The sequence below is a fragment of the Nyctereutes procyonoides genome, unplaced genomic scaffold, assembly GCF_905146905.1.
Source record: "Nyctereutes procyonoides isolate TBG_1078 unplaced genomic scaffold, NYPRO_anot_genome, whole genome shotgun sequence".
Lineage (NCBI taxonomy): Eukaryota > Metazoa > Chordata > Mammalia > Carnivora > Canidae > Nyctereutes > Nyctereutes procyonoides.
The window spans coordinates 11,525,741-11,546,796 of record NW_026575031.1 but is presented as its reverse complement, the minus strand read 5'-3'; the positions used below and the strand labels follow the sequence as shown (position 1 = coordinate 11,546,796).

The 21,056-nt window shown below is 39.8% G+C and overlaps 1 protein-coding gene across 1 annotated transcript; it reads right to left on the bottom strand.

Annotated features, from left to right (window-relative positions):
- Positions 1-1,050: 1,050 nt before the first annotated feature.
- Positions 1,051-17,285, bottom strand: BLOC1S6 (biogenesis of lysosomal organelles complex 1 subunit 6). Its single transcript, XM_055316812.1, has 5 exons — positions 17,094-17,285; positions 12,843-12,984; positions 6,360-6,447; positions 4,215-4,301; positions 1,051-3,762 (listed from the first exon to the last, which is right to left on the bottom strand). The coding sequence occupies exons 1-5, from the start codon at positions 17,173-17,175 to the stop codon at positions 3,643-3,645; spliced, it is 519 nt and encodes a 172-aa protein (XP_055172787.1). The 5' UTR covers positions 17,176-17,285; the 3' UTR covers positions 1,051-3,642.
- Positions 17,286-21,056: the final 3,771 nt, after the last annotated feature.

The window sequence follows — 21,056 nt, the reverse complement described above, 5'->3', positions numbered from 1 at the left end:
ATTCCCTGGCTAAACAAGGAGCCTGAAGTCAGCCTTGATCTCGGGTCTCTGACATCATGACCTAAGCCAAAGCCAGATGCTTAACCAGCTGAGCTCCAGATGTCCTGAGCATGCAACTCTTCATCTCTGGGTCTTTGAGTGAGCTCAAGCCCCACTGAGTTTACTTATTTAAAAAAAAAAAAAAAAGTCTTCATCCAAAATAAAATCTAGAAACTACGTGATTTTTTAAAATATATGCACAGTGAAGTATCAAGGTTTAATGATTAAATATCACTGCCTTGAAGGAAATTTTATATGTATATGAAAGAATCTAATGAAATCAATAGACCCAATCTTGGGAAACACATATATACAAAATTCTGAGAGGTTTATGAATGTTCATGTCCCCTCCAAAGGCTATCCACAGAAGTTCATGGGCACTCAGGTTAAAAAACTGAAAAACGGGATCCCTGGGTGGCGCAGTGGTTTGGCGCCTGCCTTTGGCCCAGGGCGCGATCCTGGAGGCCCAGGATCGAATCCCACGTCGGGCTCCCTGCATGGAGCCTGCTTCTCCCTCTGCCTGTGTCTCTGCCTCTCTTTCTCTCTCTCTCCGTGTGTGACTATCATAAATAAATAAATAATTAAAAAAAAAAAAAACAACTGAAAAACCTGACCTAAGGTATTCTACTAGTTGGAAATTTCCATTATTTACTCAGTGATTCATGCAGGGATCCTTATGAAGCACCTTTTACCAAATCACTAAAAGTTATAATTATTCAAAAAATAACAAATAAGTAAAAGCTGTAGTTATTATTTCTATTCTCAAATAGTAAGTAACTTTATGAAGTTGGGTGATTTCAACCAGAATCTATTTACAACACTATCATCTTTCTGAAAAGGGTTTCATGAGTAGACCAGTCATTCTGTGATACAATCTGCAGAGAACATTAAGAGGAAGATTACAGGAGAGGAAAACAAAGGAGTGAAATGTTTGAAATAATATGAAAAAGGGAAGTATACAGTGTTATGTACAAAATAGAGCTTGATAAACAATCTGGGATAATTCAGAGGCCATTTTTTTTTTATTAAATGTGTAAAAAGTAGTCCACACTGTACAAGCTCAAAATCAGACAAATGTACAAGAGTATATAATTGGCATATTTAGGAACTGTATCAACCCAAAAACACTGCAGATACAATCCATATTACATTCAATGTCTGCATATTTACATAATACCTACTGCAAAATAAATACAAAATTAACTGTCATCATTTTAGATGTACATGTGATATAGGTCAAAACAAAGGCAATTTTTTTCAAACAAAAAAATAAAGGTAACTTTTCAAAGTATCAATTCATTATATTGTGCAAAAATACTGCAAGACTAATATAAGAGTTTCATTTAAGTTCAGTCAGTAAGATATGTTTCTACACTACTGAAATACAGCTAAAATTTTACACTGTAATTACCAATAGTACTTCTGATTTACAACTGACCTAAAAATAGTGGTTGCTAATACATATTCTTGACATTTTAAAAAATCTTCAAAACTTAAATACAATTCTAAAAGCGTATGTGCCTTGCCACTCCTTCAATAAACATGATTTATTTTAATACAGATCACAAAAATTCAATTAATTAACCAGAATTCTATATCTATTTCCTGCCTGCTATCTATTTCAATCTTAAATCTGACTTTATATCAAAAGTAGTGGTTCAGAATTCATTTCATAAGATTAATCCCAAGGATTACTGGGTAGTTTTTAAACTATTTCATTCCTTACAAATATAGACAGTATAGATGGGGAGTTCCTGGCATTAGAATTATGTGGGTAAAATCTGCATGGGCCTCACCTCAGAACTAATGAGAAACAATCTTCCAGAATGACTGTTTTGTTCTTTTTTTTTTTTTAAAGTTCCCGGGTAATAATGGTACACAGCCTGGCGTGGGAACCTCTGACCTACACCACTAGACCAGTGGGTCTCAACTTTTAAGGTACATTAGAATCACTTAGGGAAACTTAAAAAGAGAGACAAAACAAACAAACAGATTTGCTTCAGTTAGATTGAGAGTGGTGTCCAGAAACCGTATTTTAAATAGTCCTTGCAGCTGGCCCATAAACCACTCAAAGAAATAATGCACAGCCTTTATAAATGAGTACATTCGGTGATTGAGGTGACATTGTCCTGCAAGTGCTAATGAACCCTGCCCTAGGCAAGTTTTAGCTATTGTTTGAGGACAAATGTAGCCTTTTAAATATATTTATATTCTTAAATATCAGGTAAAGTCAAGTAAATTGAGAGATCGTAATTCACTCATTAAAGGGACCGGCTTTCCAACAAACTGTTTAAATCTTTAAACAGATCAGTCTTAAGCAGTCAGCTTAAATCTAATGCCCTCTCTATGGTTAATTAGCCTGATACAAGATCAGAGGTAGTAATTCCAGCTTACCAAAAATGTAATGTAGAGTATAAAAGATACACATTCTAAGCCTACACCCTTATTTATAGGCTCTGTACAGTCTCTATGTAATAGACACTGGAGACCACTTGGATATTAAATAATACTAAAACAACGAATAATATACTCTCGATCTTAAAAAATAAAATTTCATGTAATATTTGCCTCACATAAGTTTCTAGTGAAAATACTGAGGGAAAAATGTAGAAAATACTAAAAGTATCATGCTGCCTCTTTTCTGAAGAAGCTATTTGCTAATTTTCCACCATTCTTATCGTGGTCTATAAAATGGGTAGTTGGTATAGATATCATTCTACTTTACAAATTTTTTTAAAAGCACAGAAAAAGTAACCACATGGAAGGCCACACAGCAAACCAGAGGATAGACAGAACTAGCGATTAGACCTCCCATTTGTAAAGTTGAACTCATATCAATTTTTCAACTGTATCTCAGTGTGTGATGACTTAAGTATTATAAATACTGAAGCACATCTGAGTGTGTGACAGTTCTATCACCCCTGCCAAACACTAAGGGTAAGGATCATCTACTTTGAGCCCAGAGAACACAGGAGAACAAAAGAGCAACCACATCAGGAAACAGAGCAGACAATCAGCAAGATCTATCTGGAATCCTGCCCATATGCCCAATGTCTAAGATGCTATTATTTGCTATGTACACATGTCTCCATCATGTTCTTCACAAAGGCTTATACCACCTCTTTTCCAATGGCATATGTGAATAAACAGTTAGCATTTCTTCTTAACAAAGCAATGAAAAGGCAATTACCAAAAACTAGCACTGTGTTGCCAGAAAGGCAAGTCCTTTCATAAATAAGAAATTGAATCTTTTAAATCCATACTTATCAAGATGTCAAAAAATTCATCCTAGTCTTCAATCGCTTAGAGTCTAGACCATTTTCCAGTTTATAAATCATTCAAGGCCAAAATAATGAATTTGAAAACTACGCAGAAGTTGGAAAATTACATAAAAATATTCAACCGAGTGGCATTATGTCTCCTACCTGGGGGACAAACTTCTTGAATGCAGAAACAAAGTTACAGAGCCGCAGTCCTGGGGAAAGCACTGCAAAATGTGAGACAGTGACATAAGGCACTACCTTCCCTCCGTCTCCACTGATGCCACCCTGGACACTGGCACATGGGACAGGGAAGGGAGAGCACACAGACACGCTCAGTTTCTCACGTCCTCTTAGCTAGTTTGGCAGTCAACTGCTTTTCTCTTTCAAATTCCTTCTCGCGTTGCTGCTCCCTCTCCAACTCTTCTTTCTGCCTCTTCTGCTGTAGTTTAAGTGCTCTTTTCTGTGTCAAAAAAATTTTAAAAGAAGAGAATAATCAAAAAAAAAGAGAGAATAATCAAGGCTTATCAGTTATGGCCTCATTTCAAAGTAGCAATGATCGGATTTGAGGTAATCCACAAGCATTAATAAATTTTGCATTTAAGGGACACCTGGGTGGCTTAGTGGTTGAGTATCTGCCTTTGGCTCAGGTCATAATCCTGGGATCCTAGGATCAAGTCCCACATCAGGCTCCCCACGAGAGCCTACTTCTCCCTCTACCTATGTCTCTCCCTCTCTCCGTGATCTCTCATGCATAAATAAATAAATTTAAAAATAAAAAAAAGTAAAAATAAGAAAACCGTGAGTCATGAATTATGTTATTGAATATAAATATCTAAGTCAGAAAATGAACTGAAAAAAAAAAACAGTTAAACCTCTACTTCTATAAAGAATGTGAAAGAACTTTCCACTCACTTTTAGCTTTGATGTCTTTTCATGAAGCATCAGCATCTCTTTTCTTATATTCACCAACTTGGCATGATAGTGTTTGGCTTCAGTGAACTAAACTCGGAAAAGGAAAAGTCAGGTTAAAATAGTCTGAAATTTAAAAAAATAAAATAAAAGCAAAAAAACGACTGAAGTAGTAAAATGGATGAGTAATAAATTACAGTTCATTCTGCCTCAATCGGTCACATCTTTTAAAGCCTTAATTATCTTCACATTTCAATTGCAAAATTCAAATTTCATTTAGACCATTAGGCATTTGAAAACACTTGATTCAGTTCAAATGAGAAAAAAAAAAGTTACTAAACATAAAAGTAGACATTTATATTGTGTACAAGGTAACATTCTGCTTTAAAAACATGCACTATAGGGATCCCTGGGTGGCGCAGCGGTTTGGCGCCTGCCTTTGGCCCAGGGCGCGATCCTGGAGACCCGGGATCGAATCCCATGTCAGGCTCCCGGTGCATGGAGCCTGCTTCTCCCTCTGCCTGGGTCTCTGCCTCTCTCTCTCTCTCTGTATGACTATCGTAAATAAATAAATAAAATTTAAAAAAAAACATGCACTATAAAAAAAAACAATGCACTATAATCCTAAAATTTTATTAAGACTATCCAGTAATGCTATCAGTTTCATTTAAGAAAAAGTAGAACACTATCTTTACAAGGGAGAGCCTGAGTCAGAGTACACAGGACAATTTAAGTGAAGTGTCTACCTAGCAGGAAAAACCAAGCTGTGGTCAGAGAATCCTGAGAGGGCTGTGGACAAATCTAGTCATGTTCCTTGGGCTTCTCAAGTGAGACCAAGCATAACTATCTCTGTAAGGACACTTTTCTTCCCAAGTCATAGTATGTATAGACATTCCATCTCAGCCAGAGATGGGCACGAAGGGAAAAAAGCACCTCATTCTCAGGAGTCAAGGTTAACAGAAAGAGAAGACCAAGTAACAAGAATGAGAGAAGCATCAGTAAAGAAATTAAAAACCTACATGCATCTACAAGTAAAGTCTTAATCTGATGAGCTCTAGAGCTTACAGACTCTCTTTTCTCTCCCTTTCTCTCTCTCTCTCCTATTCTCTCTCCCCCCACCCCCCAATCTCTAAGCCTTAACAGTTTCAGTTCCTGAATGATAAACCACTCTTGGGCTGAGAGAGGAAAATATAGGAAGACTTGGTTTCTGCCCCTGCAGACTGAAGCAATACTAATACATCTGCTTGGTTCCTTCATCTATCATCATTCACTCAGCAAATGTTTGTCAGTGGGGAAGACAAAAGTAGGTCAGCGTAGCCTTGTCCATCCCCTTCACAAGTCAGAAAACCATTAAGTGAAAGACTTTATATTTACTACTTGAGGCTTCTCCCTAATGCTAGAGAAGATGAACTCTTTTTGACCATTATAAAGGGAAAACTTTACTGAGTCTCATTTGTCCAAAAAAAGGTCCATTTTTTGACATATTTATGAAAGCCCACAAAATCATGCAAACCAAGCTACTGCTTAACGTTGAGGTGAAAAAAAGGTAGCCACAAGTTCCTTATTTTTGTTAATTCCCTGCTTCTTAAAATTGAGTATCAGTTCCTCTCATCAAAAAGCTATAAAGCTTCTGATGAAATTCACTACTGTCACATAGACTGAAAGATAGAAAGGGTCTGTAAAGGACCCCCAAAGGGTCCATTTCAGGGTTAATCTGTCATGGCATTATTAATCGGCCATACAATTAAAGAAAATGCTCATTTTTAAAAAAGCCATGTAATTGATTAGGGGAGATGCACCTTCCTTAAGTGGAAACACAGTACTCCAAAAGCTCCTTACTTTCAGTTCTCTTTTAGAAGTCTTTAATTATGAGCAAATCTATTCCAGACTTTCACAAATAAGTTCCATTTTCTATTACAAGCTCACCATTTGAAAGGTAACAATTCAAGACTATGCAAGTTCTAGTAAAGTAAATTCAAAGTTTCCTATTAAAAGACAAATTCTAAACTTTAAAAATTAGAAAAATAAATAAATTTTAAAAATTAGAGGAAAGATCCTAAACATACCTAAGTACAAAGTTGCACAGGATATACCTAGCTATTTCTAAGCCAAGAGCTCATTACACTATGTCAACTAAATCATACTTACCAAAGCATTAATATCCAACATAGAATGACATTCTTTAAATTTTGAAATCTCTTGTTCCAGTGTGTCTAGTAATACAACTTGGTTCTGTCTGAAACAAAAGCGCATAGCCAAAATAAACTGTACATACTGTAAGTGCTGGAATCACATTTCATCTTGGTTAATATCAAAGATAAAAATTAAATTGAAAATGTATTGACTCTCCAAGGCTTAATCTTTTTCAACATAACATTCCAGGGGTGTGTGAACAGCTCAGTTGGTTAAGTGTCCAACTCTTGATCTCAGCTCGGGTCTTGACCTCAGGGTCGAGTTCAAGCCCTGTACTGGGCTCCATGCTGGGCATGGAAGCTATTTTAAAAATAATAATAATGATAATGATAAGGACACCTGGGTGGCTCAGCAGTTGAGCGTCTGCCTTTGGTATGGCGCATGATCCCCAGGCTCTGGGATCGAGTCCTGCATCAGGCTCCCTGCAGGGAGCCTGCTTCTGCCTGTGCCTATGTCTCTGCCTCACATGAGTAAATAAATAAATCTTAAAAAAAATAATGATAATAACATTCCAAAGTCACATTCTGATAACTGTCTTTTTAGTATCACCTAAATGAGCAAGTATTCTATAACTGAATCTAACGTAATAATTGAAATCACCAAATCATTTAAAATCATTTTATTATTTGTTATTTCTAGCAACTCTCTTTATTATCCAAAAAGTTTTTTTTACTATCTTGCCCCAAAACATTATTTTATGTATATTAAAATTGCAACACTACCATAAAGGGAATGGGGAGCAATGACTTTTTAGAGTTGGGGAAAATGTAGTATTAAGGGATACTAAATCAGAAAAGGTAAAAATGAAGATGAAAAAAACAGGACTAGGGATGCACCTGGGTGGCTCAGTAGGTTGGGCATCTACTTTTGGCTTGGGTCATGATCCCAGAGTCCTTGGACCCAGCCCTGAATTGGGCTCCCTGCTCAGTGGGGAGTCTGCTTCTCTCTCTCCCTCTGCCTGCTGCTATCCCTGCTAATGCTCTCTATCTCTGTCAAATAAATAAGATCTTAAAAAAAAAGAAAAGAAAAGAAAAACAGAACTAGGAATCACAAGATTCCCCACCAATAACCAGTTGTGTAATCTTGGAAATTTAGTTTATTTCTCTGGGCCTAAATTTCTTTATTAATAAAGTGAGAAGGTCAGACCAGGTAACTTCCAAGGGTCTTCATTAAAATTCTGATTCAAGGGCAGCCCGGGTGGCTCAGCGGTTTAGCACTGCCTTTGGCCCAGGGCATGATCCTGGAGACCCGGGACTGAGTCCCACGTCGGGCTCCCTGCATGGAGCCTGCTTCTCCCTGCCCGTGTCTCTGCCTCTCTCTCTCTCTCTGTGTGTGTGTGTGTCTCTCACGAATAAATAAATAAAATCTTTTTTAAAATAAAATAAAATTCTGATTCAAAACCTTCTATTGAGAAAAAGAAGCCAACTGCCCTGATATTCCTCTCCAGATCAACCAGTACTAGGATCACAAGAATAAGTAACATTGAGGGGCCACTGAATTATACATTTTTAAAGAATACTACAGGCAAAGCAAAATATGACATGGCTTGCTTGCAAAACTATGCTAAACAGGGATGCCTACCCGGGTGGCTCAGTGGTTGAGTGGCTGCCTTCCACTCAAATCCTGATCCCGGGCTCCCTGCAGGGAGCCTGCTTCTCCTTCTGCCTATGTCTCTGCTTCTCTCTCTGTGTCTCTCATGAGTAAATAAGTAAAGTCTTAAAAAAAAAAAAAAGAATAAAAAACTATGTTAAACAGAGAAGAATGATGAAAAAAGAAATAGCAACAAAGAGAGTGAAGAGCAGTAACAACATCTACACCATCCAACAGTGAGTTTGAAATACCCCCTAGCTCACAAGTTTGTCCTTTCAGCTCTGAGACCACAAAATGTGAAATACACAATGAATAAGAAGAGAACCCAGCAAGTCAATGATCCAACATAAGCAAGACAGCAATGACAGACTATATTACAACTAGAAAACAGTAAAGAAAAATCAATGAAACCAAAAAGCTGGTTCTTCAAAAGATCAATAAAATTGATAAACCTCTGGACAGACTTACAAAGAAAAAAAAAAGAGAAGACATAAATTACTAATATAACCTATAGAAGAGAAATCATCTCTGATTCCATGGACATTAAAAGGATCAAAACAGAATACTTTCATCAATTCTGTCCACAAAATTGATAATTTAGATGGAAATGACTAATTCCTTGAAAGACACAAACTTCCAAAACTCACATAAGGACACACAGATAATCTATGTAGGCCTATATTTGTTATAGGTATTCAATCAATAAGTAATAACCTTCCAGAAATGAAAATACCAGGAACAGATAGCTTTACTCACAATTTCTACTGAACATATAAGAAAGGAATTATACCAATTCTCCACAATACCTTCCAGAAAACAGAAGCAGAGGGAGCACCTCCTAACTCATTCTACGAGGCTAACGTTACCCTAAAACCAAAACCAGGTACAGATATTACAAGAAAGGAAAACTATAGACCAGCCTCTTTCATGAATATAAACGTAAAAAATCCTCCACAAAATATTAACAAAATGAATCCAACAATATATAAAAATAATTATACACCACAGTCAAGTGAGATTTATTCCAAGTATGCAAAGCTGGATCAATATTTGAAAATCAATTAGTGTAATCCGGGACATCAACTGACTAAAGAAGAAAAATCCTATTGTACGATGCAGAAAAGGCATTTGATAAAGTCGAACAATTATGATTAAAAACTCAAACCAGGACGCCTAGGACTCAAACCAGGTGGTTCAGTGGTTTGGAGCCTGCCTTTGGCCCAGGATGTGATCCTGGAGTCCTGGGATCAAGTCCCGCATCAGGTTCCCTGCATGGAGCCTGCTTCTCCCTCTGCCTGTGTCTCTGCCTTGCTCTCTCTGTGTCTCTCATGAAAAAATAAATAAAATCTTTAAAAAACAAAAACAAAAACAAAAAAAACCTCAACAAACCAGAGAAAAGAACTTCCTCAACTTAATAAAGAACTTGATTAAAAAAAAAAAAAAGCCTCTAGCTAACATCATACTTATGAGGAACTAGATGCTTTCCCTTTACAACATAAGGAAAGATCGTCTATTCTCACTATTCCTACTCAACAATGTACTAGAAGTTCCAGCTAATGTAATGAGACAAGAAAAGAAAAGAAAATGTATACAGATTGGAAAGGAAGAAATAAAATTCTCTTTGTTCACAGATGTCATGTCTGCCTCTGTGGAAAATCCCAAAGAATCAACAAAGTATATGAGTATAGAAAGGTTTCAACTTACCAGATTAATGTATAAAAGTGAGCTGTGAATAACTAGAAACATTACACCTTTTATAATAAACTCCCCTCATATAAATACTTCATTATAAATCTAACAAAATACATATAGAAGTTATATGCAAAAACTATAAAACTCTCATGAAAGAAATAAAAAAAAGATCTAAGCAATAGATATTCCAAGTACATGAAACAAAAAACTCAATTTGTTAAGATATCAATTTTCCCAACTTGATCTAAGTTCTATGCAATCTCAATTTAAATTCCACCAAGCTATTTTGTAAGTATCAACAAACAGATTCTAAAATTCATGCAGGGGACGCCTGGGTGGCTCAGTGGTTGAGCGTGTCTGCCTTCAGCTCTGGGGATCAAGTCCCAAGTCCCGCATCAGGCTCCTTGTGGGATGCCTGCTTATCCCTCAGCCTATGTCTCTGCTTCTCTCTGTGTCTCTCTTGAATAAGTAAATAAAACCCTTTAAAAAAATTTAATTTAATTTAATTTAATTTAAAAATTCACACAGAAAGTCACAGAATAGCCAACACACGATGAAGAACAAGATGGGAAGACCTACACCACCCAATTTCACAATTTAGTATAAAACTACAGAAGTCGAAACAGCATGATATTAGTGAAAGAACAGACACTTGATCAATGGTATAGAAAGCTCTTAAATAGACCCACACAAATACAGACAACTGTTCTTTGACAAAAGAGCAAAGGCTGGGGCACCTGGATGGCTCAGTCCGTTAAGCATCATTTGTCTTGGGCTCAGGTCATGATCCCAAGATCCCGGGATCAAGCCCCACCTCAGGCTCCCTGCTCAGCGCAGACCCTCTCCCTCGGCCTGCCACTCCCCCTGCCTGTGCTCTCTGGCTCTCTCTGTCAAATAAATAAATAAAATCTTAAAAAAGAGAGAGAGAGAGAGAGAGCAAAGGCAACCCAGTGAAGACAGGATAGTCTTTTCAACAAAGGTGAAGGAACTGAATAGTGATATGCAAAAGAAATTAATCTAAACACATATCTTACAATCTCATAAAAACTCAACAACAGACCATAGATCTAAATAAAAAACACAAACTAAAAAATCTAGAAGGAAACACAGGAGCAAATCTAGGTGACCTTGATTTGGAGATGAATTTTTACATGAATATCAAAGCACGATCCATGAAAAGAAAAATCTGGTAAGTCAGACTTGTAAAATTAAAAACTTGGGACACCTGGGTGGCTCAGCAGTTGAGCATCGATGCCTTTGGCTCAGGGTGCGATCCCGGAGTCCCAGGATCGAGTTCTGCATGGAGCTCTCTACATGGAGCCTGCTTCTCCCTCTGCCTGTGTCTCTGCCTCTGTCTCTCATGAATAAATAAATCTTTTTTTTTAAGATTTTATTTATTTATTGATGAGAGACACGGGCGGAGGGGGGGGAGGTCACAGGCAGAGGGAGAGGGAGAAGCAGGCTCCACGCAGGGAGCCTGACGTGGGACTCGATCCCAGGTCTCCAGGATCACACCTTGGACTGAAGGCAGCGCTAAACTGCTGAGCCACCTGGGCTGCCCATAAATAAATCTTTTTTAAAAATTAAATTAAAAACTTCTGCTCTTGTAAAAGATACTACTAAGAGAACAAAAAGACAAACCACACACTTGAAGAAAATACTTGCAAGACATATGAATGACTTGTATCAAAAGTATACGAGGAACACTTAAAACTCAACAGTAAGAAAATAACCTGATTTAAAAATAGGCAAAAGATCTGAATAGACTTACTGTATAATCATGAATTTGTCTGATCTTTGTTCCAGGTTCCTGGAATGTCTATTTTAAGACCCTTGTAATTTCCCAAATGATAGAAGTATCTTCATTATTCACGAACTCCTCTTAGAGCATGCCAGGGTTTATGCTAATAAGGTGATGGGGGCTGTTCATGCCAGAAAATCAATCACATGGTTACAACAGGGTTGGGGCTTCGAGCCAAGTGTTATCAGTCCATGTGATATCATGACTGGTATCAGCCCTCTCTCCAGAGAAGTTGGGGAGGGTGTAGGAGAGTGAGTTCAATTACATGGCCAACAATTCAATCAATTATGCTTACAGAGTGAATGAAGCCCCAATAAATACTCAACTCTACTCATCCAACCTCCCCTACAAAATCTTTATGACTTTTTGCCATAAGAATTTACTAGCTTTAATATACAAGGCATACCACACACTAGGGATAAAGAAAATCTCATGGGAATTAGCAGAAAACCAAAAGTGTTGCCAATTCCCTAACTCAAGGAGTGTACCACACAGAATAGAAGGTAGTACCACTTTCATACTCATTTATCACCTTTCAAATTCAAGGATTATAACATTACTTACTAATATGTACAAAATGAATATAGTGTTTTATTCTCCTCTCCTTTTACCCTAATACAGGCTTGTAAGGTAAATTTTCAAAGGGCAGCTCATAGCTAGTTCATAGCTAACCACTAGGAAAAGAAATGATAGGCCAGCTAGGGCAACCACGTGAGATCCTACCCAAGAGAAAGTAAAAGGTCAGTCTGCTTTTCTGGGTGGGAGCTGGTAAAGTTAGTATATATTTTTGCTTACTGATCCTACTTCATGAAATCCTGTTTTTCTCTTGGTGTATCCTTCAATCCTTTGTTTAAGTAGACTTATCTAATAGAAATAAAATGGGTCCTCTCAAAAATACACTTAAAGATTTTTGGCAACTCATGTGAACCAGTGACTGAAAACAAATGACTCTTATGGGGGCAATTTTGCGACACTACTCAGAAACCGGTGTATACCCATCCTGCAACACTCCCAGTAAGCAGTATCTTCATAAAACACTCTAGGAGTAGTATTCATTTCACTTTTTACATTTAAAGTTTTATTCTTTTAAGTGATCTCTACACCCAATGGGGGGGCTTGAACTCAGGACCCCAAGATCAAGGGTCACAGGCCAATAGAGCCAGCTCAGTGCCTCTCACTTTTTACATTCAAATTACATTAAGTACTCCTTCACTCCAATGTGCTAACACTAAAGACAGAAATATTCAACTGTATTAAATGTCACAAAATGTTATACCTGAATATAGTACATACACGTGTAATTTATGACTATGCCAAAGGGGAAATGAGTGCATCTATGGTTTTAGCTAGCTCACGTGAGTTCCTGAAGAGCTTGTTTTGATCTCTGCAGATCTGGCAAGTAGTGAGAAAGCAATCCTTCTGCCAGCTGCTCCACAGCTTTGTCTTCTACAGTCAAGTCCTCTAGTAATCCTTCATCTGGTGAAGTGTCACTTAAACCTGTCCCCAAGAAAAAATCAAATGTAGGAGTTGTTTAAATGGACATGGGGGTAAAAGAGTACTGGGGAGGGAAGGGGCTGGCAATGGGGTTCAGAGCACACACACAGGATACTACAGGCATCCTTCCTCTGCTTTTTTTAGCTTACCTTCTGAGTGTACTCTAAAAAACAGGATATAAGCACTCAAAAAATGTTTTTAAGCCATTAGTATAAGGCAGTGTCTGGATTAAACGAACATTAACATATGTAAAACATATTCTATATGGTTACATATTTTTCAGGGCAAAGGATTTACAGTTTTCAATGGATTATTAAGTGTCTGAGGCCTAAAAGTGGAGTCACTGAATAAAAGCAATAAATTCTTCTTTTCAGAAGCATGCAGAAATTTTATATACATATAAATGCAATAACTAAAAAAATTTTTTAATGAATGTAAGTAAAAATGTGGGTTAACATTTACTTTGCATATAGCTTAATATCTTATTTACATGTGAAAGGAATGTCATTTTATCATTTGTTAGGAGAAAGATTTTTCAAAGGATTTCTCTTGAGACTCAGTACCTGAATTTATCCTAGAAAATAGTGTATCATAATTGCATGTAAATCTCAACACAATGCCAGGAACTATGCCTCATACTTCTCCTTCAAATAACAGTATAAGCACTGTGTCAGACATTCAAAAACATCTAAAATGAATACTCATCAATGACTACTACTACCAAGAAAAGTACAAAAGAATTTCTAAACAGGGTTCGATGAATGGACAGGGATGCCTGGGTGGCGCAGCTAGTTGGGCATTTGGCTCAGGCAGTGACCTCAGTGTCTTGAGATCAAGCCTTGCACTGGGCTCCAGTTAGAGCCCAATGGGCTACTCCTCCCCAACATGTGTACATGCTCTCCCTCTCAAATAAATAAATAAATAAATAAATAAATAAATAAATAAATATTTAAATACACATGCACACACATATATAATAGGAAAAAGTGGAGTATTATGGATATTGTGACTGATGTATACCATCAGATGAGAAGTGAATAAAGTATATCTGAAAATTAATGCCATTGCTTAAGGCTTGGTTACAGTAACAGTGCAAAACAGCAACTATCTTTAAGGAAATAAAGAAAACAAGTATTACAGACAAACAATAGAAACACCCAAATAAGGATATGTCCACTTTAAGGAATAACAATACACTTCTCTCACATTAGATAGACATTTTAAACTCATAGACCTCGCCCTATTCTTCCCCAATCTTTTGGTTAATTATGGAAGAGTCTACCTTGCTCACACTTCTAAATACATTAAGTTACTAAGTTCAAGGCACTTCACTGTGGGAGATTAAAGAAAAAGAGAAGGATCCTTACCCTACTTATAAAAGAAACATTAGATACACACCTGTATTAGCACTAGTTTCCAAGATTATAAGAATAAATGAAGCAACTGTCCTTCTCTGAAAGGGCTCGATACAGAAGAATTATAACCTATGAGAAGTGCCATTAGCAAACCAGAAACTGTTACAGGATTTCAGAGAAGAGAAAGATCATGTTCACCAGGGAAGTCTGAGAACAACTTCTAAAGGAAGTGTGGGAACTGGAGTTTAAGCTTGCAGAATGGATAGAATTTTCTTTTTAAGTATTACTCATTGTAAAAACTTAAAACTCAACAAGACAGAGGTATAAGCTGAAAAGTAAAATAAATACTCTTTCTTGGAGAGCTAGGCTGGCTCAGTCAGAAGAACATACACAACTCTTGATCTCAGAGTTATGAGCTCAAGCCCCACACTGGGTGTAGATTACTTAAAAATAAAATCTTAAAAACTCTTTCTCATTCCCTTATTCCAGTCACTCTGCAGTTTCTTACGTGGCCTTCAAAAAAATTGTCTTTGCATACCCATGCATAAATCCTGTTTTAATCATAAAGGAAACATTACACATATTGTTCCTTTCTTAAATATAAATATTAAATATCTTCCATATGCACATATACACATCTACTACATTATTTTGAATAGAAAATAATTCTACCATATTGGGGCACCTGGGTGGCTCAGTTGGTTGGGCATCTATCTGCCTTCAGCTCAGGTCATGATCCCAGGGTCCTGCTCAGTGGGGAGTCTGCTTCTCCCTCTGCGCCTATCCCGACTAGTGCCCGCATGCTCTTTCTCTCTCTCTCTCTCTCTCTCTCATCAAAAAATAAATAAATAAAATTCTACCATACTTTGCTTACCAGTTCTCTGTTACAGACTGAATATTTGTGTGTTGTGTGTCCTCTCTCCCCATTTCCCCTAGCAAAATTCTCTTGTTAAAGTCCCAACCTCCAAGGTAATGGTATTTGGAGGTAATTAGGTTTAGATGAGGTCATGAAGGTGGGGCTCCATGATGGGATTAAGATAAAGAGAAACCGGAACTTTCTCCCTCCACCACGTGAGGACACAGTATGAAGACAGCTGTCCGCAACATCAGAAGAGGGCTCTTACCAGAACCTAATAGACCAGCACATAGATCCTGGACTTTGTAGAGCTCTAGAACTTCTGGAAATAAATGTCTGTTGTTTAAGCCACCCAATCTATAGTTTTGTTGTAGCAGCCCATGTAGACTAAGATACCTAAGGATGGGTATTAGGTCATTCTCACTTTTTACTATTTCAAACAATGTTGTCCTGAGTTGCCTTGTCTTCATATATCACGTCAATGTTCTGGTAGGATAAACTCTTAGAATAATGGGACAAAGGGTTTAGGCGTTTCTTTTTTTTTTTTTTTTTTGGTTTAGGCGTTTCTTAAACAGACATTGCAAAATTGCCTTCCTAAAATATAGCACCAATTTATACTTTTACCATCAATCTTTGAAGCCTCCTATTTCCAAATGAGTAAGAATTCTAAAGAAGTGGAAGGAATACTATACGGTTAAAAAAAAAAAAGGCTACATAAGGAAAGGTGGGAATATGGGATTGCTCTGGAAAAAGAAGATAGTTTATGGTGTCTAGAGAATAGGACATATGCAATGTGAGCTTATAGGACCAGCCCATGGGGATCCCTGAGTATCCAGCTAAGGGGTTTGACCCTTTAGTTAATAAGCAGTAAGGAGCCATTTTAAGGTTTCCAAGCAAGAAAATGACTGAAGCTTTATCTTGGGGCAGTGATATGACAACAGTGGGACAGGTGCAGTGAAAGAGTAAGACTGGAGGTGGACAGACATACAACTGTCCCTGTAAGAGTGAAACTACAGAAAGGAGATGGGAACTGAGGAGTAGAGCCACCTAGACCAGAGGTAGGAGGCAAGTGAGAGGACAGTCAAGAGCAACGCCAGAGTTCCAACGGACAGTGACTTGGCACCACTAACAGAATCAGACTCCTACAAGCCGAATGCAAGGTTCGCACAGAACAACCACGTCCCAGTATCCAGCAGGCAGAGGAGGCGGCAAACCGCACGTAAATACAGGGAAGTCGTGTTTATGGAAGCAGCTCATGAAAGTGTAAAGAGGAGGCGATCACGGAGGAAAAGCATGACCAAGAGAGAGCCGAAAACACTATTTTCAAGTAGATCCTATATCCCTAGAACCTAGGAACCTAGATAAAAGCCTTGCCTTTCTCATCCGAGGTTCCTCATCTGGAAAGAAACTGTTTTGACTATTTTCTCAATTTTCCCAAGGACGGTGCGTGAACAGTACCATCCAGGATGCCTGGCAAGTCTATTTTTCACATTCAGTGGGTGGCGTGGGTTATTAGGGCTTAAGTCGCTCCTGGAACTCGGGCTGAGAGAGCAAGACCGACCTCCATGAGCGAGGCGTCAGGATCCTCTGAATGACAGACCGACCATCCGCCCGACAAATTCATCCTCAACCATTCACGCGTAACAAGTAGCCAAAAGCGCGGGAGTCCACACCCAAGCGCAGGGCGACCCCACCGCCCACCGCCCACCGCCCACCGCCCCGCAAACACCGCTTCCCGTCCAGGCTTCGCTCCCCACTCATTCAGCGCGGCACCGGGGCGGCGCGACTCCCCACTTCCGCGCGGGGGCCGGAGCCTCGGGGACCCGCCGCTCTCCTCAGCGGAGCAGCCCGGGAGACCCACCCACTCGGGTCCCGCGCCCGCCCCGCCCCACGGCACGTACCCGGCGTCGGCTCCCCGGGCCCCAGGCCGTGCGGTGGCCCTGCCAGCGCCCCGTCCGGGGACGTCGGCCCAGGAACACTCATGTCCTTCCCGCTGGGCACAGGGAAGGGGCAGTTTGCGCAGACGGTCAGCGGCAGGGAGAGCGCACTCAACGCGTCCAGCGCCCAGCCGGACCCGAGCGGCAGTCGCACCCGGAAATGACGGAAGCGGAAGACGGTGTGACACCCCGCCCCCGGCCGTCCCCTTTTCTTGCCTCCGCCTCCGCACGACCACCCGCTGCGCTGCTGGGACTCCGCGCTGACGTCGTCGGAGTCGGGTGCAGGGCGCGGCGTCGGTCGAGTCCGTGTTTCCGGGGTCCCGTTCCTGCGCCCGGTGGTCGGGGAGCGGGGTGGAGAAGAGGGCGCTCCCCGGTGGGTCGCCAGGGAGGGGAGAGCTTTAGTGTCGAAGGTGATCGTGCCGTCGGGCTCTGTTCGCCGAAGCCCGGCACCGCTTTTCAGGTTCTTGTCCGTGTTCTGGAAACACCTTTTTTTTTTTTTTTTTTATAAATTAATTTTTATTGGTGTTCAATTTACCAACATACAGAATAACACCCAGTGCTCATCCCGTCAAGTGTCCCCCTCCGTGCCCGTCACCCATTCACCCCCACCCCCCGCCCTCCTCCCCTTCCACCACCCCTAGTTCGTTTCCCAGAGTTAGGAGTCTCTATGTTCTGTCTCCCTTTCTGATATCTCCCACACCTTGACAACCGGGAGTGCGTGCTTTCCCCGCGGCTCGAGCCGGTTTTTTTTTTTTTAAAAAAGTGGGTCTCTAGCGCTTTGAGCTTCGGACTGGCTAATTGGGAACTTGCCAAAATTCCGGTCTCCCCTACTTGTTTCAGGTGAATGATTTTAAGGCCTGGATTGCAGTATCTACTGGGCAGATTCAGCCAAATTACCGGAAACTGCGCGTGCAGAGTTCCTGTGGGATGACGTCACGGTTTTAATGAAAAACTTAGAAATGAGCAGAGGCAGCCCCAGACCAAATAGGAAGATCAGCTATGCGCTCCTGCCCTGGAGGCTCTCACCTTGAGTGTAATAATGGCTTTCTGACGTTGCACCCCAGAATCGCCCGCTCCCCGTTTTAGGGAGGGGGGGCAACGAAACCGTTTTTTTTCTTTTTTTTCCTTTTTTTTCTTTTTGCCAAAACCGTTTTCAAAGAAATGTAGATTTATGTCGAGCCTCAGAAACCTGCACCTGCTGCCCATTGCTCTTACCAGTGCATGCACACCCTCTTGGCCACCTTTCCTTGCTTACTATCACGGGCTTAGTCCCCAGAGCCTATGAATATGTTAAATCTCACCCACAAAGGCTAAGTTAAGGTTGCTAATTATTTGACTCTAAAAACAGATTATTCTGGGTTGTTAAATGGGCCAAATGCAATCACATGGGCCTTCCAAACGAAGGGGGGTGCACCGGGAGATGTGACTTGGAAGAATGATTGGAAGGCTTTGAGGGACGCCTGGGTGGCTCAATGGTTGAGCATCTGCCTTGGCTCATGGCATAATCCCGGGGTCCCAAGATCGAGTCCCACATACCGCTACCGGCATGAAGCCTGCTTCTCCCTCTGCCTATGTCTCTGCTTCTCTCTGTGTCTCTCATGAATAAATAAAATCTTAAAAAGGGGGGGGGGGCTTTGAACATAGAGGAAGAGAAACCATGGGCCAGATTTGTGGTAACTTCTAGAAGCTGGAAAAGACAAGGAAGTGGATTTGCCTCTAGAATGGAACTCGACCCTGCTGACACCTTAATTTTATTCCTAATGAGACCTATGTTAGACTTCTGACCTACAGAACTATGAGAAAATATATTTGTATTTTAAATTTGCGGTAATTTCTTACCGTGACAATAAAGTAGTGCACTACCCTTCAAACATCCTTTGTTCCTTCCCAACAACTACTAAAATCATGCCCTTTGATGTCTGCAGTGTTCCTGCTCATGCTTCAGCCTGGAATATTCTATTTTTGTCAAAGTCCTACTCATCTTTCAAGGCTTGGCCTAAGTAATACCTTTAAAATGATTCACAATCCCACCTCCCCATTCAACTTTCAGAAATTATAGTAATAACCTTTGCTCAACTACAAAGCATCTGGCTATTTAGCACTTAAACCATTCTTCTATTAGTTATCTCCTTTGACTTCCTTTATTAGATTTTAAACTCCAAACAAACTCTTATTCACAGAGAACCATACTGGGTTTTCAATAAATATTTATTGAATGAACTATTGGTTCTCCAGAGCCAAATTCCAAATACCTATAATCTTCAAAGTCTGAATCATATAAGATTGCAATAAGCTTGCCTGGTAACCCGGTTTGATTATTAGTATTATCCCAACTACATATTAAGGTCCTTTAGAAAAGACCTGTATCCCTCCTTTTTATCTCTTAGCATAGTATTAAGCATACTACTTGGATTTTAAGACTGGTTATTTGAATTTAATAGGATGAAGTTAAGATGTCACACCCTGCCTGTTTTTATCATCTTCTATTTAGCTTTCAAGAAAGATTCACATTGGGGATCCCTGGGTGGCGCAGCGGTTTGGCGCCTGCCTTTGGCTCAGGGCGCGATCCTGGAGACCCGGGATCGAATCCCATGTCGGGCTCCCGGTGCATGGAGCCTGTTTCTCCCTCTGCCTGTGTGTGTCTCTGCCTCTCTCTCTCTCTCTCTGTGACTATCATAAATAAATTTAAAAAAAAAATAAAAAAAGAAAGATTCATGTTAAAAATTTTAATGAATGTTCTTTTTCAACATTTTACTTTGATGTGACAAAAAAATGCATCAGCTAAATAGACAAGGAGGACTTTCTGCCAGGCCCATCTTGCTTTTTTTTTTTCTCCTTTTCCTTCTTTCCCCTACAGATTTTAACTCATTGTATCAAGTGCTTGTTGAAGATCCACAGTCTTCACCCTCCATTATGCAGGTACTGTGCACCTAATATTGCATATGATAGCTCAGAACATAAGGTTGGAATTTGATGTCAAAGAAGTAAACACAGTTCATTGAGTCATCTATGTCTTTCAAAATACCCTTCATTTACCCATTAGCCATTCTCTCTCTCCCTCTCTCCCTCTCTCTCCTCCAATCCCTCTTTTTTGGTTCCCAAGTTTTATTCAAGAAATCATACAAAATATTGCAAATAAGCGAGTTTTAATCCTCATCTTCCTTCTCCTGGTTAATCTGGACATAATGTGGGCAGCCCAGGTGGCTCAGTGGTTTAGTGCCACCTTCAGCCAAGGGTATGATCCTGGAGACCCAGGATCAAGTCCCACATTGGGGTCCCTGCATGGAGCCTGCTTCTCCTTCTGCGTGTGTCTCTGCCCCTCTCTCTCTCTCTCATTCTCTCTCATGAATAAATAAAATCTTTTTAAAAAATTGGAAATAATGTAAATCACAACTCTTTGCTGGGAGCAACTACACACAACCAATCACATAGATTATTCTTCAAATATTTTTTGGTGAGATGTTTTGACTACCTTTTGGAAAAAGTCAAAAGTTACCTCAGAAATTACAAGAATCTTGCTCTTGCTCCTTTCAGTGGTTACAACCCCTCCACCAAGATTCCCAACTTTTTTATTCACTTTGATTTTTTTTTTTTTTTTTTTAGTCCAAGCCTACTTATTTGGTCACCTTGATTCTCTCTTGAGGAAACTGCTCAAAATTGGCAGCATCCATGGTTGTGTTTTTTTTTAAGATTTTATTTATGTATTTGAGAGAGAGAAAAGCACAAGCAGGGGGAAGCAGGGGAGAGGGCAGAGGGAAAGGGAGAAGCAGACTCCCTGCTGAGCTGGAAGTCTGATAGCTTGATCCCAGGACCCTGAGATCATGACCTGAGTGAGCCAAAGGAAGCTGCTTAACCACTTAACCTACTGAGCCACCCAGGCATCCCCATGATTCCATCTTCTACAGGGCAGTGCAGTCAAGGGTAAAC